A 19,698-nucleotide genomic window follows, 5' to 3' on the forward strand; every position below is an offset into this window, starting at 1 on the left:
CCCAATCAAGCATGCCAACATATGCTTCAGTGGAGTCCAAGAAGGAGAAGAAAGGGGCAGAAAAGGATTTTCAGAAATAATGGCTTAAAACTTCCCAAATCTGATAAAATACATGAAAACACACATCCAGGAAGTTTAACGAACTCCAAGCAGGATGGACTCAAAGACATTGACAAGAAATATTATAGCAAAATTGTCAAAATCCAAAGACAAGGAGAGAATTTTAAATGCAGCAAAAGACTTGTCATATACAAGGGATCCCCAATAAGAGTAATAGTGGATTCTCATCAGAACCTATGGAAGCCAGAAGACAATGGGATAACATATTTAAAATCCTTAAAGAAAAACTATCAACCAAGAATCTTATATTCAGCAAAATTACCTTTCAAAAATGAAGAAGAAATTAAGATATTTACCAATAAACAAAAACTGAAAAACAGAAAAACTGCCCTATAAGAAATGTTAAAGGCAGTTTTTCAGGCTAAAATGAAAGGACATAGAACAGTAACTCAAAAGTCTTAAGATGAAATAAAGAATAGTAGTAAAGATAACTACATAGAAATACAAAACCATGTATTAATGTACTTCTGGTTTGTAACTTTTTTTTTAATCCCTATATAACCTAGGGAAATGTATAAAGCACATGTAAAATCTATGGTAAAGTGCATACAATGTATAAAAATGCAATCTGAGACAATAAAAAGGAAGAGGCAGAGAGATATATATAGGAGTAAGAATTTGTGTACCAATGAAACTAGATTGGTTGGCACTAAAATTAGGTTGCTATTGGTTTAAGATGTTAATTGCAATTACAAAGGTAACCATAATAAAATAAGTAAAACATAGAGAAAAACAAAGGGAATTAAATGGTACACTACATAAAAGCAACTAAATACAAAAAAAAAAAAAAAAAAAAAGGAGTAACAGAGTACTTGAGGAACAATAACAAAAGCACACAAGACATACAGAAAACAAATAGTTAAATGGCAGAAGTAAATCCTTCTGTTATTACCTTATATCAATGGATTAAACTCCCCTACTAAAAAAGGCAAAGATTTGTAGATTGGATGAAAAAGCATGCTCCATCTAAATGCCTTCTACAAGAGACTCATTTTAGGTACTAAGATGCAAAGAGGATGAAAGTAAAAGGATAGAAAGAGAGATACTATGCTCTCAAAAGAGAGCTGGAGTGGCTATGTTATTGTCAGGCAAAATAGACTTTAACTCATAAAATATTACAAGAGACAAACAGTATTATATATTGATAAAAGGTTCAATCCAGGAAAAAGATGATTATAAATATATATGCATCTCACAACAGAGCACCAAAATTTAGGAAGCAAAAAGTGACAGACTTTAACAGAGATACAGATAATTCTACAATACTTGGAGTCTTCAATACATGACCTTCAATAACTGAAAAAACATCTAAACAGAAGATCGATAAGGAAATAGAAGACTTGAAGAACACTATTAATCAATTAGAGCTAATGGACATTTCTGGAACACGTCACCTAACAACAGCGAAATACATGTTTTTCCAAGTGAGTTTTTTTCAGGCCAGACCATACTTTAGACCAAAAGTCAAATCTTAATACATTTAGAAATATTAAATCATACAATGTATCTTCTTGAACCACAATGGGATAAAACTAGAAACCAAAAACAGAAGAAAAACTGGAAAATTTACAAATATATGGAAATTAAGCAACATACTATTAAACAACAAATCAGACAAAGAAGAAATCACAGGGATATTAGAAAATACTTCCAGACAAATTAAAACATAAACATAACATACCAAAACTTACAAGATGCCCAGGGAAATGTATAGCACTTAATGCCTACAATAAAAAAGAAGAAAACAAAACTAAACAAAACAAAAATAATTTTTAAAAGAATGACTTATAAATGTGATGATACAATATGTAACCTTTTGGTATAGAGAAGCCTTGCTGTTTAAACTATACCAAATAAAAATAAAAGCATTTATAAAATAAAATATAAACTTTCTATCCCATGAGGGGAAGGGACCACAATCAATAACCTAACTTCATACCTAAAGAAACTACAACAAGAAAAGCAAATTAAACCCAAAGTTAGCAGAAGGAAATAGTAAAAATTAGAGTGGATATAAATGAAACAGAGAACAGAAAACCAACTCAGAGAATAAATGAATCCAAAAGTTGGTTTTCTGAAAAGTACAATAAGACCAACAAACATTTAGCAAGACTGAAAAGAAAAAAAGACAAGGACACAAATAACTATAATAAAGCATGAAAGTGTGGACATTACTAACAGCCTCATAGAAATAAGAGAAACTGTTTGTTGTATGCCAACAAATCAAAAAACCAATGGACAAATGCCTAGAAACACAGAAACAAGCACTGACTCAAGAAGAAATAGCAGATCTCAAAAGATATATCACAAGTAATGGAATTAAAACAATAATTAAACACCTCCCAACTAACAAAAGTCCAGGACCAAATGGCTCTACTTTTAAATTCTACCAAACATTTAAAGAATTAACACTAATGCATCTCCAACTTTTCCAAAAAATAGAAAAGGAGTGAATAGTTCCTAACTCATTCTGTGAGTCTGTTGTTACCCTGATGCCAAAGGAAGAGAAAGACAGCTCAACAGAAAATTTCAGACCAATTATCCCTTATGAATATAGATGCAGATTAATAGAATGAAGGGGAAAAAAACACGATTATCTCATTTGATGTACAAAGGCATTTGTCAAAATCCAACACGCCTTCATGATAAAAACACTCAGGAAACTTAGGAGGAAATTATCTCAACATGATAAAGGGCATATGAAAAACCCATAGCACATATCATATTCTATAGTGAAAGACTAAAAGCTTTACCACCAAGATCAGGAACAAGACAAGGATGCCTACTATCATCACTGTTACTCAACATACTGACAGTTCTAGACAAAGCAATCAGGAATGAAAAAGAAATAAAAGGCATTCAAATCTAAGAGGAAGTTAAATTATCCCTATTCACAGATGACATGATTCTATTAAGTAGAAAATCCCAAGAATACACAAGAAAGCCACTAGAATTAATAAATAAATTCAGCAAAGAGGTAGGATAGAAGATAAACAAATAGAACTCAGTTGGGTTCCATACAGCAGTAATGAACAATCTGAAAAGAAAATCAAGAACACAATTCCATTTACAGTAGCAGCTAAAAGAATAAAATACCTAGGAATAAATTTAACCATGGAGATGAAAGACTTGTACACTGACAACTATAAAACATTGCTGAAAAATATTTTTAAAAGACCTAAACAAATGAAAAAACATCCTGTGTTCATGGATTGGAAGATTTAAGATTGTTAAGATGTCACTACTGCCTGAAGTGATCTACAGACTCAATGCAATCCCTATAAAAATTCCAGTAGTCTTTTTTTGCAGAAATGGAAAAGCTCATCCTCAAATGCAAGGGGCCCCAAACTGCCAAAACAATCTGGAAGAACAAAGTTGGAGGACTCATATTTCCTGACTTCAAAACTTACTACAAATTACAGTATAAAAGAGAGTAAAACTGGCTTAAAGACAGACATATTGACCAACGGAATAAAATTAAGAATCCAGAGATAATTCCACACATTTATGACCAGTTGACTTTCAACAAGGGTGCCAAGTCCATTTAATAGGGAAAGAATAGTCTGTTCAACAAATGGTACTGCAGAAGCTGGAAATCCACCTGCAAAAGAATGAATGTGAACCCATTCCTCTCAACATATGAAAATTAATTCAAAATGGATCAATGACAAATATAAGAACTAATACTATAAAACTGTTAAAAGAAAACACAGGAAAATATCTTTAGGACCTTGCAATAGGCAATGGGTTTTTAGATTTCACACCAAAAGTACAAGCAACAAAGAAAAAATAGATAAAATGGACTTCACCAAAATTAAAAATCTTTACATTGAAGGACTTTATCATGAAAGTGAAAAGACAACCTACAGAATGGGAGAAAATATTTACATATCATATATTTGGTTAAGATTTCATATCTGGAATATCAGCAGCTCCTAGATCTCAACAAAAAGACAAACTGAATTAAAAAATAGGCCAAGGAATTGAATAGACATACCTCCAAAGAAGATATTCAAACAATCAATAAGCATAGAAAATCTGCTCATCATCATTAGTCACTAGAGAAATTTAAATTAAAACTACAATAAGATACCACTTCACACCCACCAGGATGGTGATTAAAAAAAAAAAAAAAAAAAACAGGTATAAAGTGTGGGCAAGAATACAGAGAAATAGGAACCTTCATACATTGTTGGTGGGAATGAAAATTGTTCAGCCAGTGGGGAAAACAGTTTGGCAGTTCTTCAGAAATTTAAACATAGAATTAATCATATGACCTGGCACTTCTACTCCTAAATATACACAAAAGAAATGATAGCAAAGACTCAGACAGATATTTGTACACCAGTGTTCATTGTACCATTATTCACAACAGTCAAATGGTGGAAACAATCCACGTGACCATCAACAGATGAATGGATAAATAAAATGAGGTATATCCATATAGTGGAATATTATTCAGCCATAAAAATAAAGGGTTCATACATGCTACAACATGGATGAACCTTGAAGATGTCACATTGAGTAAAATATGCCAGACACAAAAGGACAAATATTTATATGAAGTACTGAGAATGAGTAAATTCATAGAGACAGAAAGCAGAAGGCTGTTACCAGGGGATGGGGGAAATGGAGAGCTATTCCTAAATGAATATGAGTTTTGTTTTGGAATGAAGAAAAAAGTCTGGAAATGGTAGTGAAAGTTACACAATATTGTCAATGAACTTCATGTCACAGAACTTAAAGTGGTTATAATTTTTGTTTTATATATATTGGACAAAAATATTTATTAAAAATAAAAATTTTTAAATATTATGTTAATCCATTTTTTAAAAAACTGAGTATAGACATTAAGAGACAAATGCAGAAATTTAAAAATGCAGGCATACTACTGAGGAAAATATACTAAGGAAAAACAACTAAGGAAAATAAAATAGATCTGGAATTTCTACAATGTACTATCTAAAATGTCCATATTCTAGCAGAAATTACTAGACATACATAGAAACAGGAAACTGTGTCTATATTCAAAAACTAAGCAATCAATAGAAACTGTCTATATGAGGGTTCAGAAGTTGGGTAAAGCAGACAAAGACTTCATAGCTCCTAGCATAAATTTGTTCAAAGAATTAAAGGAAACTATGTGCAAACAATTAAATGAAAATATGCTCACACCGAATCAACATGTCAGGAATCTCACTGGAAAACAAACTATTAAAAAAAAAAACAAATGGTGATGGTAGCACAACATTATGAACATAATTAACAGCACTGAAATACGTACGTGAACATGGTTAAAAGGTGAAATGTTGTACACATGGTAATAGAATAAATTTTTTTAAAAATTCAGAGAACTGCACTACACAGTGAACCTTAAGTTAAACCATGGAGTACACTTAATAGGACAATTATAAAAACATGCTGTCATCAATTGTAATGTTTTACACTGTGCCGGTTTGAATGTATTATATCCCCCAGAAAAAGCCATATTCTTTGATGCAATCTTATGGGGCAGACATTTTAGTGCTGGTGAGATTAGAATCCTTTGAGAGTTTCCATGGAGATGTGCCCCACCCCACTGTGGGTGATGACTCTGGATAATTTCCATGGAGGTGTGGCCCCACCCATTCAGTGTGGCCCTTGATTAGTTCACTGGAGCACTATATAAGCTCAGATGGAAGGAGCAAGTTTGCTACAGCCAAGAGGGACACTTTGAAGAAAGCACAGGAGCTGCAGATGAGAGACAGTTTGAAGACGGCCATTGGAAGCAGACTCTTGCTCTGGAGAAGCTGAGAGAGGACAAATACCCCAAGTGCAACTAAGAGTGACATTTTTGAGGAACTGCAGCCTGGAGAGGAATGTCCTGGGAGAAAGTAATTTTGAAACCAGAACTTTGGAGCAGACGCCAGCCACGTGCCTTCCCAGCTAACAGAGGTTTTCTGGACATCATTGGCCATCCTCCAGTGAAGGTACCCGATTGCTGACATGTTACCTTGGACACTTTATGGCCTTAAGACTGTAACTGTGTAACCAAATAAACCCCCTTTTATAAAAGCCAATCCATCTCTGGTGTTTTGCATTCTGGCAACATTAGCAAACTAGAACACACACCAAAGTGAGGTGTTAATAATAGGGTAGTATTTGTGAATCCTGTGTTTTATGCATGGTTGTTCTGTAAACCCACAACTTCTCTAATAAAAAATATATATACAAAAAAAAAAATTCTAGAGTTGAAAAGAACAATATCTGAAACAATTCACTATATAGACTCAACAAGAGATCTGAGATAGCAGTAGAAAGAAGAATTAAAGATAGAGCAATAGAAATGATCAAATCCAAAGAAATAAAAACAGAGCCTCAGAGGCCTGTCAGACAATATCAAGCATTTCAATATATGTTTAATGGGAGTCCCAGAAGGAAAGATATATAGAAAAAGAGGCAGATAAAATATTTAAAGAAAAAATGGATGAAAATTTCCCAAATTTGATGAAAAACATTAACTTTCATGTCTATTGAGCTTAATAAACCACAAGTAGGATAAAAACAAAGAGAACTGCACCTAGAACATCATATCAAATTCAGAAACAAAGAAAAAATACTGAAAGCAGTAATAAAAAAAAAAACTAACATAAAAGAGAATAATACAATAAAAGCTGACTTCTCATCAGAAAGAATGGAAGTCAAAAGGCAATGTAATAACATATTCAAAGTGCTGGAAAATTCTACACTTGGCAGAAACTATCCTTCAAAAATGAATGCAAAATATATTCCCAGATCAACAAAAGCTGGTAGACTTCATTGCTAGCAGACCTGAGTTGTAAGAAATAGTAACAGAACTTCACAGAGAGTAACTCTAATCCACAGAAAATGATAAACAGTACCAGAAAAGTTACTTTGTGGATAAATATAAGACTGTGTGTGTGTGTTGTATGTCTCTGTATACATCTCTTCTTAATTTTGGGATAAACATAAAGATTATTTAAAGCAATAATTGTAACACTATTGTTGGGTTTATACATATATAGATGGAATATATGTAACAATAATAACAAAAGGAGTGGTGAGGAAATGGGGATCTACTGGTACAAAGTTTGTACATTTTACCAAAATTAAGTCAATATTAACCTGAATTAGATTGTGATAAAACAAAGGTACATTGTGTAATCCATAGAGCAACCATAAAAAAAAATTAATTAAAATATGGCTAAAAAATCAAGAGATACATTAAAGTGGTATATTAAAATTATTAGTTTAACACAAAAGATTATAAAGAACAAAAACACATTGCTAGAGAAATAGAGCTTATCAAAAGAGACATAATTAGAAATTGAAAACTCAAACATCCCTACAATTCTTTAAAAATATAATTCATCATTAAAATCTTCTCACAAAAAACTTCCAGGCCCAGATGGGTTGACATGCTAATTTTATAAACATTTAAAGTAGAAATAATGCCAATTTTACCAAACTCTTCCATAGAATCAAAGAAATAACATGCCCCTAATCTTTTTATGATACCAGTATAACCTTGATACCAAAATCCAATAAGGACATTATGAGAAAGAAAAAGTAAAGGCAGACTTACACATTAACACTGATGTGAAAATCTTAATCAAATATTAACAGACCACACTGAGCAATATATAGAGAATATATCAAGACCACACAGCATTTATCCCAGGAATTCAAGATTGGTTTAACATTTAAAAATTCAATGATATTCACTTCATTAAGTGATTAAAGGAGGTAAAAATATACAATCATCACAGCAGATGTAGAAAAAGCATTTGATAAATGGAAGACTGTGCAAAAGAACTACAAAAACTAGAAAAATCAAGCATAGTTTTTTAAAAACATTTTTTTAATTTTCAAAAGAAAGGAATAGATTTCATAAGAAAGGAATATAAGGCATTTGAAAAAAGAATAAAATGAACATACCTAAAATTTAAAAATTATCAACATCTATTCATTGTAAAAATTCTTAAACTAGGAATTTGGTGGAATTTCTTTTTCTTAAAAAAGATACCTGGCAATTTCTCAATTCCACTTCTCGGTATATACCCAGAAGATCTAAAAGCAATGACACGAACGGACATTTGCACACCGATGTTCACAGTGGCATTGTTCACAGTCGCCAAGAGATGAAAACAATCCAAGTGTCCTTCAACAGACAAGTGGATAAACAAAATGTTGCAGTAAGATGGAACAAGGTCCTGAAACTTATGGCAACATGGATGAACCCTGATGATATAATGCTGAGTGAAATAAGTCAGAAACAAAAGGAGAGATATTGTATGTTACCACTTCTATGAACTCCATGAACAATATAAAATTGATGTCTTATAATGTAGAATATTGGGGACCTAGTGATAGAAGCTAGTGAGGGGGAATGATAATTTAATATGTTCAGATATGTTACTTACTGATGGTGAATTCAAAGATATGGGACTGGATGGGGTGATGATTGTTTGTTAATGGGATTATAAGTATCAGAGCTATATAGAAGGCAATTAGGATTGAAAGGGGTTATTTAAAGGCATGTTTCCCACAGGTGCTTGCCTGATATACCTCTGTGCCAGTCTGAACGTATTATGTCCCACAGAAAAAGCCATATTCTTTGATGCAGTCTTGTGGGGCAGATGTTTTGGTGCTGATTAGATTTGCATGGAAATGCGCACCACCCACCTATAGGTGATAACTCTGATGGGATATTTCCATGGAGGTGTGGCCCCACCCATTCAGGGTGGGCCTTGATCAGTGGAGCCATATAAATGAGCTGACAGGCAGAGGGAACTCAGTGCAGCTGTGCATGATGTTTTGAAGAGGAGCTACAGCCAAGAGGGACACTTAGAAGAAAGCACAGGAGCTGCGGATGACAGACGGTTTGAAGACAGCCATTGAAAGCAGACACGTGCTCTGGAGAAGCTAAGAGAGGAAAAATACCCCAAGTGCAACTGAGAGACATTTTTGAGGAACTGCAGCCTAGAGAGGAACGTCCTGGGAGAAAGCCATTTTGGAATCAGCCATGTGCCTTCCCAGCTAACAGGTTTTCCAGACACCATTGGCCATCCTCCAGTGAAGGTACCTGATTGCTGATGGGTTACCTTGGACACTTTATGGCCTTATGACTGTAACTGTGTGACCAAATAAACCCCTTTTTATAAAAGCCAATCCATCTCCGGCGTTTTGCATTCCAGCAGCATTAGCAAACTAGAACACACCTCTAAGGTATGACACTGGTACAGAGAGTTGACAACAGAATTGTATATGGGAAAAATCTACCTATTGCATACTAGGGACTATAATTAATAGGAATATCATACTAGTACTACACAAATACTGTGGACAAACAATTAAGTGCTGAAAAGAGCTATGGGGTGTTTTGCATCATGTGTATTATTTAAAATGGAGAGTGAAGAGGATTGTACAACTATGGATGGATTATTGTGAACTTAGGAACCCCCTACTTTATAAGTTAAGCCCTCTATCTTGAGGCTTGCTCTGGTGAAACTTATCGTTGTAAAGGGGAGGCTAAGCCCACCTATAATTATGCTTAGGAGTCACCTCCAGAGAACCTCTTTTGTTGCTCAAATGTGGACTTTTTTTCTCTAAGTCCAACTCTGCAAATAAATTCATCACCCTCCCCCTGATGTGGGACAGGACCCCCCAGGTGAAGGAGTCTCCCAGGCGATGTGGGACACAGATTCTGGGAATGAGCCTGACCCTGGTGTTGATGGGTGGAGAATGCCTTTTTGAACAAAAGGGGAAAAAGACAGGCAACAAAACAAGGTTTCAGTGGCTAAAAGAATTCATATAATTGAGAGGCTGTCCTAGAGGTTACTCCTATGCAAGCTTCAGCTAGATATCCCAAACGGTCACAGTATGATAAGCCCAAGTCAACAGTCCCGAAAACCTAAGGAATACCTGGATCCCTATCTGAGACTCTATAAAAGTTTCACTAAGTTTATTCTTAAGAAACTTAAATCCTCCAGAGAACTCCTATGCCAACTAAGTCTGAAAATCCAGAGGCAATAGCCTCTTTAAGAACATCAATGTGTCCCCTTTTCCTATGATGTCGACACTCCATTTCAACATGAACAAGTTAGGGTGGTCACTGCCTAGATATCCCTGAACATCAGGAAAGTGATTAAACTAGAAGAAGGGGTAGCAACAGACAAGACAGAATTTAACAAAGGATTATGAATACTGAATCTCTATATGATTTTCTTTTTCTTAGTTGCTAGGGTATTAGAATAGCTAGAAGCAAAGAATTGAAATGGTGGAACTATAACCCATAAAATTCTTTGAAATTTGCTCTATAGCTACTCATTAAATTGTACTTTGAAAGTTCTCACCTTTTTGTATATATGTTATATTTCACAATAAGGAAATAACTGAAACTATGGTACTGTAACTCATAACATTTTTGGAAATTTCCTATTTAACTACTTGTTAAATCATACTTTCAGAGTTATTACCTTTTTTGCATATATATTATATTTCATAATAAAGAAATAACTGAAACTGTGGAACTGTAACCCGTAACATTCTTTGAAATTTGCTCTTTAACTACTTGTTAAATTGTATTTTGAAAATTATCACTTTTCTGCATTTATGTTATATTTCACAATAAAAAAATCTAAAAAAAAAAGGCATATACAAAAGAAACTAGAACAAACATTATTGCTAGTGGTAAAATGTTGGAATTCTTCCTTCTGAGATCAGAAAGAAAACCAAGATGGCTACTGTTACCACTTCCATTCAAAACTGCATACTGGTCATGGCCAACACAGGCCAAAAAATTAAATAAATAAAAATAAAAGTAACAAAATTTGAAAAGGAAGAAAAAAACTCATTATATGATATTCTGTGAACAGTGAAGCAAAAAAGCATTTACAAAAAATTTAGGATCTAGTTACCTTTGTCAAGAACGGGGTGGTGACTGGGAGAGGGGACATGAAAGGACTCGCTGTGGCTATGAATGCTTTATTTCTTGACTTGAGTGGTGGTTTCATGGATAGTCACTTGATAATCCACTGAGCTGTACTTATATTTTTATGTACTTTACTGCACATGAATTATATTTCACAATTAAAAGGTAAATAAATAATTATGGTCACTAAGTGCTGCTTTGGCTATACCCTTGCATCACACTGAGGAGGACTAAGAGAAATGGCCGTAAGCACACTGTATTTATTACAGTGTCACTGAGGACATTACCCATTAGATCATTCATCAAGGAAAAAAAACCGGCACCTAATAACCAAGAAGTATTTTACTCTGCTTTCTCCTTTGGAGGACGCAAATTCATGGAAATGTTCACCATTCTTTATTACAACTGCCATATATTTCCGAGCCAAGTTTTGCAGCTCAAAATTAATAATTATGAGGATCCAAGATGGTAGATTAGGAGAGATAGAGCAAAATACTTCTCCGTGAAAAACGCTAGATAAAAGACAGAAAGTGCTCCAGAACACCAGTTCCAGTGTTTTACCAGCTGGACAAAGTCTGCTGCACCCACAGTGACTGTGCACTTGGTGAAACTGAGACTCTGCATCTGGGAACGAGTGAGTGAGCCTGCTGGGGAAATGGCAACCATGCTGGGCCGGTTTGAATGCATTGTGTCCCCAAAACGCCATTATCTTTGACGCAGTGTGGTGTGGGCAGACATATTAGTGTTGATTCGATTGTAATTCTTTGAGTGTTTCCATGGAGATGCGACCCACCCAACTGTAGGTTATGACTCTGATTAGATAATTTCCATGGATGTGTGGCCCCGTCCACTCAGCGTGGGCCTTGATTAGTTCACTGGAGCACTATATAAGCTCAGACAGAAGGAGCGAGCTTGCTACAGCCAAGAGGAACACGTTGAAGAACACACAGGAGCTGAGAAAGGAGCTGAAGCTTACAGAGACATTTTGGAGATGGTCTTTAAAAGCAGACTCTTGCTCTGGAGAAGCTAAGAGAGGAGAAATGCCCCAAGAGCAACTACAAGTGACATTTTTGAGGAGCTGCAGCCTAGAGAGGAATGTCCTGGGAGAAAGCCATTTTGAAACCAGAACTTTGGAGCAGATGCCGGCCACATGCCTTCCCAGCTAACAGAGGTTTTCCGGATGCCATTGGCCATCCTCCAGGGAAGGTACCCAAATTGCTGATGTGTTACCTTGGACACTTTATGGCCTTAAGACTGTAACTGTGTAATCAAATAAACCCCCTTTATAAAAGCCAATCCATTTCTGGTGTTTTATGAAAAGGCAGCACTAACAAACTAGAACACATGCTGACATGGGGAGAAACCGGGGGTCAGTGTTTGGAGACGAATTAGTTTAAAAACCCCAAAAGTGGCTGTGGATCTGGTAATGAGAGCCACACAGTCGAGTGCGGTGGGGAGTGCCTTCCACGCCTGGACATGGCCTCAGTATCTGGAGTGGACGATAGCCTTTCCCACACCAACAGCTAATTGTCCCAGAGCTAGGAAATAGGAGGTCCGCAGAAGTGGGAAATTACCACGTCCCGTACAGCCATCTTCTCAGTGGGCTGGAAACGCCCCTGGTGGCACTGCAGCCAAGAGAGTCCCTGGCAGATTCCACTCGCCTGTGACACTGCACAGTCTTCCCTCCACAGAGGGCACGGCTTGGAGGTGGGGTCCTGCACGAAGTCCCAAGGGCCCTACACCAATCCCAGGGACTTGTGGGCCCTCAGCAGAGAGAGACTGTGGAGAGTCTGAACCGAAGGGTTGGACTCATGCAACAGTTTTAAGTCTCCAGGAACAGCTGGGAGATTTGAGTCTTCAAGCTGCCTTCCCTCCTAACTGCACAGGGCACACCCCCCATCTTCAGGGCTGGCTGCAACAACTACACAAGGAAATTTGGTGCACTGATTGGACCCCCACAAGATTCAGACCCCCACTCACAACATAGACAAAGTTGGTGAGAACTGGTGTGAGGGTAATAGGTGGCTCGGGGAGTGCCATCTGCTGGTAAGACAACAAAAGTGCACTCCACCAAGCTGTAGCCCTGACAAATTACAGATAATTATTCAAATAAGCCTGCATATCCTAAAAGAACCCTATCAAGATAAGCAAATGCCAAGAGACCAAAAACAACAGAAAATTTTAAAGCATATGAAGACACCAGAAGATGTGGATAACCCAAACCCAGACACCCAAATCAAAAAATCAGAGAGGAGACAGTACTTGGAGCAATTAATCAAACAACTAATCATAAACAATGAGATCATGGCACAGGATATAAAGGACTTGAAGAAGACCCTAAAAGGGCATAAAGAAGAATTTCAAAGAGTAAATGAAAAAATAGATGATAATATGGAAATAAAAGAAACTACTCATCAAATTAAAAAGATTCTGGATACACACAGTACTAGATTAGAGGAAGCTGAGGAAAGAATAAGTGAAATGGAAGAGCGCAGAATTGAAAGTGAAAGTACAAAAGAAAGAACGGAGAAAAAAATAAAAAAAATTTGAGATGGATCTCAGGTACATGATGGACAACATAAAGTGAGCAAGTATAAGAATCACTGGTTGGGGGGATGATTTGGGTGTTTTTTTTCACTTTTATTTTTTATTCTTGTTCTGGTTCTTTCTGATGTAAGGAAAATGTTCAGAGATAGATTGTGGTGATGAACGCATAACTATGTTATCATACTGTGCACAGTGGATTGTATACCATGGATGATTGTATGGTGTGTGAATCTATTTCAATAAAACTGAATTTAATAATAATAAAAAAAAAAGGAAAAAAAAAAAAAAAAAAGAATCACTGGTGTTCCAGAAGGGGAAGAGAAGGGTAAAGGTCTAGGAAGAGTATTCAAAGAAATTGTTGGGAAAAACTTCCCCGCCCTTCTAAACAACATAAATACACAAATCATAAACAACCAACAAACTCCAAACAGAATAAATCCAAATAAACCCACTCCAAGACATATTCTGACCAGACTGTCAAATGCTGAACTTCTGAAAGCAGCAAGAGAAAAGCAATTCACCACATACAAGGGAAACAACATAAGACTAAGCAGTGACTACTCAGCAGCCACCTTGGAGGCGAGAAGGCGGTGGTATGACATATTTAAATTTTTGAAAGAGAAAAACTGCCAACCAAGAGTTCTTTATCCAGCAAAGCTCTCCTTCAAATCTGAGGGGGAACTTAAAATCTTCACAGACACACAAATGCTGAGAGAATCTGCTAACAAGAGACCTGCCCTACTTGAGACAGTAAAGGGAGCCCTACCTGCAGGGAAACAAAAAAAGGAGAGAGAGGTACGGAGAACACTTCAGAACAAAGAGATTTAATAAGGGTACATTAAAGGAAATAAACAAAGAAGGGGAAAAAATATATATGACAAACAAAAACCAAAGGATAGGATGGGTGATTCAAGAAATGCCTTCACAGTAATAACACAGAATGTGACTAGATAAAACTTACCAATTAAACGATATAGATTGGCAGAACGGATTAAAAAATATGAACCATCAATATGTTGCTTACAAGAGACTCATCTTAGACCCAGAGACACAAAGAAATTGAAAATGAAAGGATGGAAAAAATACATTCCATGCAAACTACAGCCAAAAGAAAGCAGGAATAGCAATATTAATCTCAGATAAAATAGACTTTAAATGCAAGGATGTCATAAAAGACAAAAAGGTCACTATACACTAATAAAAGGGACAGTTCAACAAGAAGAAATAACAATCATAAATGTCTATGCACCCAATCAAGGTGCCCCAAAATACATTAAACAAACACTGGCAAAAGTGAAGGAAGCAATAGATGTTTTCACAATAATTGTGGGAGACTTCAACACATGACTTTCTCCTATAGATAGATCAACCAGACAGAGGACCAATAAGCAAATTGAAAACCTATACAACCTGATAAATGAATTTGAATTAACAGACATACATAGAACATTACATCCCAAATCACCAGGATACACATTCTTCTCTAGTGTTCAAAGAACTTTCTCCAGAACAGATCATATGCTGGGCCATAAAAGAAGCCTCAGTAAATTTAAAAAGACTGAAATTATTCAAAGCACACTCTAGGATCACAATGGAATACAATTAGAAGTCAATAACCATCAGAGACTTAGAAAATTCACAAATATCTGGAGGTTAAACAACACACTCCTAAACATCAGTGGGTTAAAGGAGAAATTGCTCAATATATAGAGATGAATGAAAATGAAAACACAACATATCAAAACTTATGGGATGCAGCAAAGGCTGTACTGAGGGGGAAATTTATAGCTCTAAATGCATACATTAAAAAGGAAGAAAGAGCTAAAATAAAAAAACTAATGGAACAGCTGAAGAAGCTAGAAAATGAACAGCAAACTAATTCTAAACCAAGCAGTAGAAGAAAAGAAGTAACAAGGATTAAAGCAGAAATAAATGACACAGAGAACAAAAAAACAATAGAGAGAATAAATAACACCAAAAATTGGTTCTTTGAGAAGATCAACAAGATTGACAAGCCCCTAGCTAGACTGACAAAATCAAAAACAGAGAAGACCCAAATAAACAAAATAATAAATGAGAGAGGTAACATAACTGCAGATCTGGAAGAAATTTTAAAAATCATAAGAGGATACTATGAACAACTATATGCCAACAAACTGGATAATGTAGAGGAAATGGACAATTTCCTGGAAACATATGAACAACCCAACCTGACAAGAGAAGAAACAGAAGACCTCAACCAACCAATCACAAGCAAAGAGATCCAATCAGTCATCAAAAATCTTCCCACAAGTAAATGCCCAGGGCCAGATGGCTTCACAGGGGAATTCTACCAAACTTTCCAAAAAGAACTGACACCAATCTTACTTAAACTCTTTCAAAACATTGAAGAAAATGGATCACTACCTAACTCATTTTATGAAGCTAACATTACTCTAATACTAAAATCAGATAAAGATGCTACAAGAAACGAAAACTATAGGCCAATCTCCCTCATGAAAATAAGTGCAAAAACTCTCAACAAAATACTTGCAAATCAAATCCAAAGACACATTAAAAAAATCATACACCATGACCAAGTGGGGTTCATTCCAGGCATGCAAGGATGGTTCAACATAAGAAAATCAATCAATGTAATATAACACATTAACGAATCAAAAGGGAAAAATCAAATGATCATCTCAATAGAAGCTGAAAAAGCATTTGACAAAATCCAGCATCCTTTTTTGATAAAAGCACTTCAAAAGGTAGGAATTGAAAGAAACTTCCTGAATATGATAAAAGGCACATATGAAAAACCCACAGCCATAGTACTCAAAGGTGAGAGACTGATCAGGAACGAGACAAGCATGCCCACAGTCACCACTGTTATTCAACATTGTGCTAGAAGTTCTAGCCAGAGCAATCCAGCAAGACAAAGAAATAAAAGGCATTCAAATTGGAAAGGAAGAAGTAAAACTGTCATTGTTTGCAGATGATATGATCTTATATCTGGAAAACCCTGAGAAATCGATGACACAGCTACTTGAGCTAATAAATTTAGCAAAGTAGCAGGATACAAGATTAATGCACATAAGTCAGTAATGTTCCTATACACTATAAATGACCTAACTGAAGAGACACTCAAGAAAAAGATATCATTCTCAACAGCAACTAAAAAAATCAAGTACCTAGGTATAAACATAACTAAGGATGTAAAAGACCTATACATCAAGATGCCAATTCTACCTAAACTCATCTACAGATTCAATGCAATTCCAATAAAATTCCAACAACTTACTTTGCAGACTTGGAAAAGCTGGTTATCAAATTTATTTAGAAGGGGAAGATGCCTTGAATTGCTAAAAGCATTCTAAAAAAGAAAAACAAAGTGGGAGGATTTACACTCCCTGACTTTGGAGCTTATTATAAAGCCACAGTAGTCAAAACAGCATGGTACTGGCACAAAGATAGACATATTGATCTATGGAATCAAATTGAGAATTTGGAGATAGACCCTCAGATCTACAGTTGACTGATCTTTGATAAGGCCCCCAAAACCACTGAACTGGGACAGAAGAGTCTCTTCAAAATGGGGCTGGGAGAATTGGATATCCATATCCAAAAGAATGAAAGAGGACCCGTACCTCACACCCTACACAAAAATTCACTCAAAATGTATTAAAGACCTCAATATAAGAGACAGTACCACAAAACTCCTAGAAGAGATAATGTAGGGGAACATCTTCAAGACCTTGTATTAGGAGGTCACTTGCTAGACCTTACACCCAAAGCACAAGCAACAAAAGGAAAAACAGATAAATGGGAACTCCTCAAACTTAAAAGTTTCTGTACCTCAAAGGAATTTGTCAAAAAGGTGAAGATGCAGCCAAGTCAATGGGAAAAAAATATTTGATGTATCTGAAAAAAGACTGGTATCTTGCATATATAAATAAATCCTACAACTAAATGACAATAGTATAGACAGCCCAATTATAAAATGGGGAAAAGATATAAAAAGACAGCTCTCTGAAGAGGAAATACAAATGGCCAAAAAACACATGAAAAAATGTTCAGCTTCACTAGCTATTAGGGAGATGCAAATTAAGACCACAATGAGATACCATCTCACACCAGTTAGAATGGCTGCCATTAAACAAACAGGAAACCACAAATGCTGGAGAGGATGTGGAGAAATTGGAACTCTTATTCATTGTTGGTGGGACTGTATAATGGTTCAGCCACTCTGGAAGTCAGTTTGGCTGTTCCTTAGAAAACCAGATATAGAGTTACCCTTCGATCCAGCAATTGCCCATCTCGGTATATACCCGGAAGATCTGAAAGCAGTGACACAAACAGGTATCTGCACACCAATGTTCATAGCAGCAATATTCACAATTGCCAATAGATGGAAACAACCCAAATGTCTTTCAACAGATGAGGAGATAAACAAAATGTGGTATATACACAGGATGGAATACTACATAGCAATAGGAAGGAATGATACCGTGAAACATATGAAACATGGATGAACCTTGAAGACTTAATGATTTATATTGTAGAATGTAGGGGACCTAGCAATAGACAGTAAATAGTGAAGAGGTGATGATAATCTAATAAGAACAGATAAGTCATCGAGGGTAAACTTAATGTTCTGGGAATGCTCAGGAAGGACTATGGTTTGTTAATTTCTGGGGGGTATGGTAGGAACAAGTCTGCAGAAATGTAGTTATTTTTGGTTATTTGTTTTTCTTATTCCTTTGTTAGGTTATAGTCTCTCTATTTTCTTGGGGTAGGGTAGGAACATGTTGGAAGCAATGTAGCTATTTTAGGTTATTTGTTTTTTCTTATTCCTTTTATTTTGTTTGAAATGCTGTTTTTTTATTGTTTTTTTTTTAATTTTTTGATCAAGTTAAAAATAACAATGAATGAGTGTGAAAAAAAGTAAATGAACAATGGGGGGAGAAGGGGAATGGCATGTTTTGGATGTTTTTTTTAATTCTAATTTTTATTTTATTTTATGGAGTAATAAAAATGTTCAACAATTGATTGTGGTGATCAATGCACAACTATGAACAACTGATTTTACACTTTGAAGGACTGTATATTATATGAACATATCTCAATAAAATTGCATTTAAAAAAAATAATTATGCAGGATGCTATGGTTTATAGGAATTCCGACCTTAAGAACTTCACAAGGCCCCATAGTTGACATATCACTACTCCAATTTTGCCCCAATCCCAGTTTTCTACTCTAAGGATATTTTCCCCTAATTTCTTAATTACTTCTACTTCTCTTTTTTACTGTAAGACTTCTTACATATCTTTTCTAATCCCCTGAAAAAATAATGAATAATAAACAATCAACTCACCTGTAATGTATTCATTTTCTGTTTTCCCTGGGAGATGATCAGCAAATCTGAAATCTGTTCTATCTTATGTCTCTTCCTGCTTGGCCTCAACGTTCCGGGGTGAGGTCCTGACTAGGTCTTCTCCATTGGGATTAAATTCCTGGCTCCAGGACCTTCTTTCTTATACCACGTGAGCAGGGTTATTTCTAGTGAACCAGGACCTGTGAATTTAGAAACAAACTCACTTTATCTGGTATATTCACATTGCACCTAAATTGTGTTTTCTCTCCTGATAGGAACTAGAAATGCATGACCATCTAAGGTCAGGGTGTGTTTTCTATATAATTTAAACAGGGCTATCAGGGACAGAAACACAATACAGTTGAAAAGAACCCAGCTTCCTTAATTACACAATAGAAGCCCATGGCTCTGCAAACAGATAAAGAAATATTGGAAATAAAGTAACTCTGAGATTAAACCAATGTTCAGATGCTATGAAGTAAAAGACAATTCTTTTTTTAAGCAAATGGAATTTTGAAAAGCTTATGTGGTTTGTATTAAAATGGATTTGAGTTTCAATCTTGCCCCATTTGCTGGTTTTGTGACTTTGGGCAAAAACAAATTTCACCTTTCCAAGCCTTAGTTTCCTGTTAAAATCTTCTATATCCTTCCTAATTTTTGCCTGCCAATTCTATCCATTTCTGAAGGAGATATGCTAAAATCTCCCAATATAATTACTGATCAGTCAGTTTTTCTTATAATTTT

At 35.5% G+C, this 19,698-nt stretch overlaps 1 protein-coding gene across 13 annotated transcripts in view; it reads right to left on the reverse strand.

Moving 5' to 3' along the window:
• ZNF84 (zinc finger protein 84) overlaps positions 1-19,698 on the reverse strand; it is a 41,288-nt gene that overhangs the window by 17,109 nt on the left and 4,481 nt on the right. For all 13 annotated transcript variants that reach the window (XM_037816901.1, XM_037816899.1, XM_037816893.1 and 10 more), the window contains one exon: positions 18,955-19,154. Coding sequence is in view for 1 of the 13 variants with exons in the window: in XM_037816905.1 (XP_037672833.1) it covers positions 18,955-18,969 (15 nt within the window). In the remaining 12 variants the exon portion in view is untranslated. The remainder of the gene's footprint in view (positions 1-18,954; positions 19,155-19,698) is intronic.

The sequence above is a fragment of the Choloepus didactylus genome, chromosome 23 (assembly GCF_015220235.1).
Source record: "Choloepus didactylus isolate mChoDid1 chromosome 23, mChoDid1.pri, whole genome shotgun sequence".
In the NCBI taxonomy this organism is placed as follows: domain Eukaryota; kingdom Metazoa; phylum Chordata; class Mammalia; order Pilosa; family Megalonychidae; genus Choloepus; species Choloepus didactylus.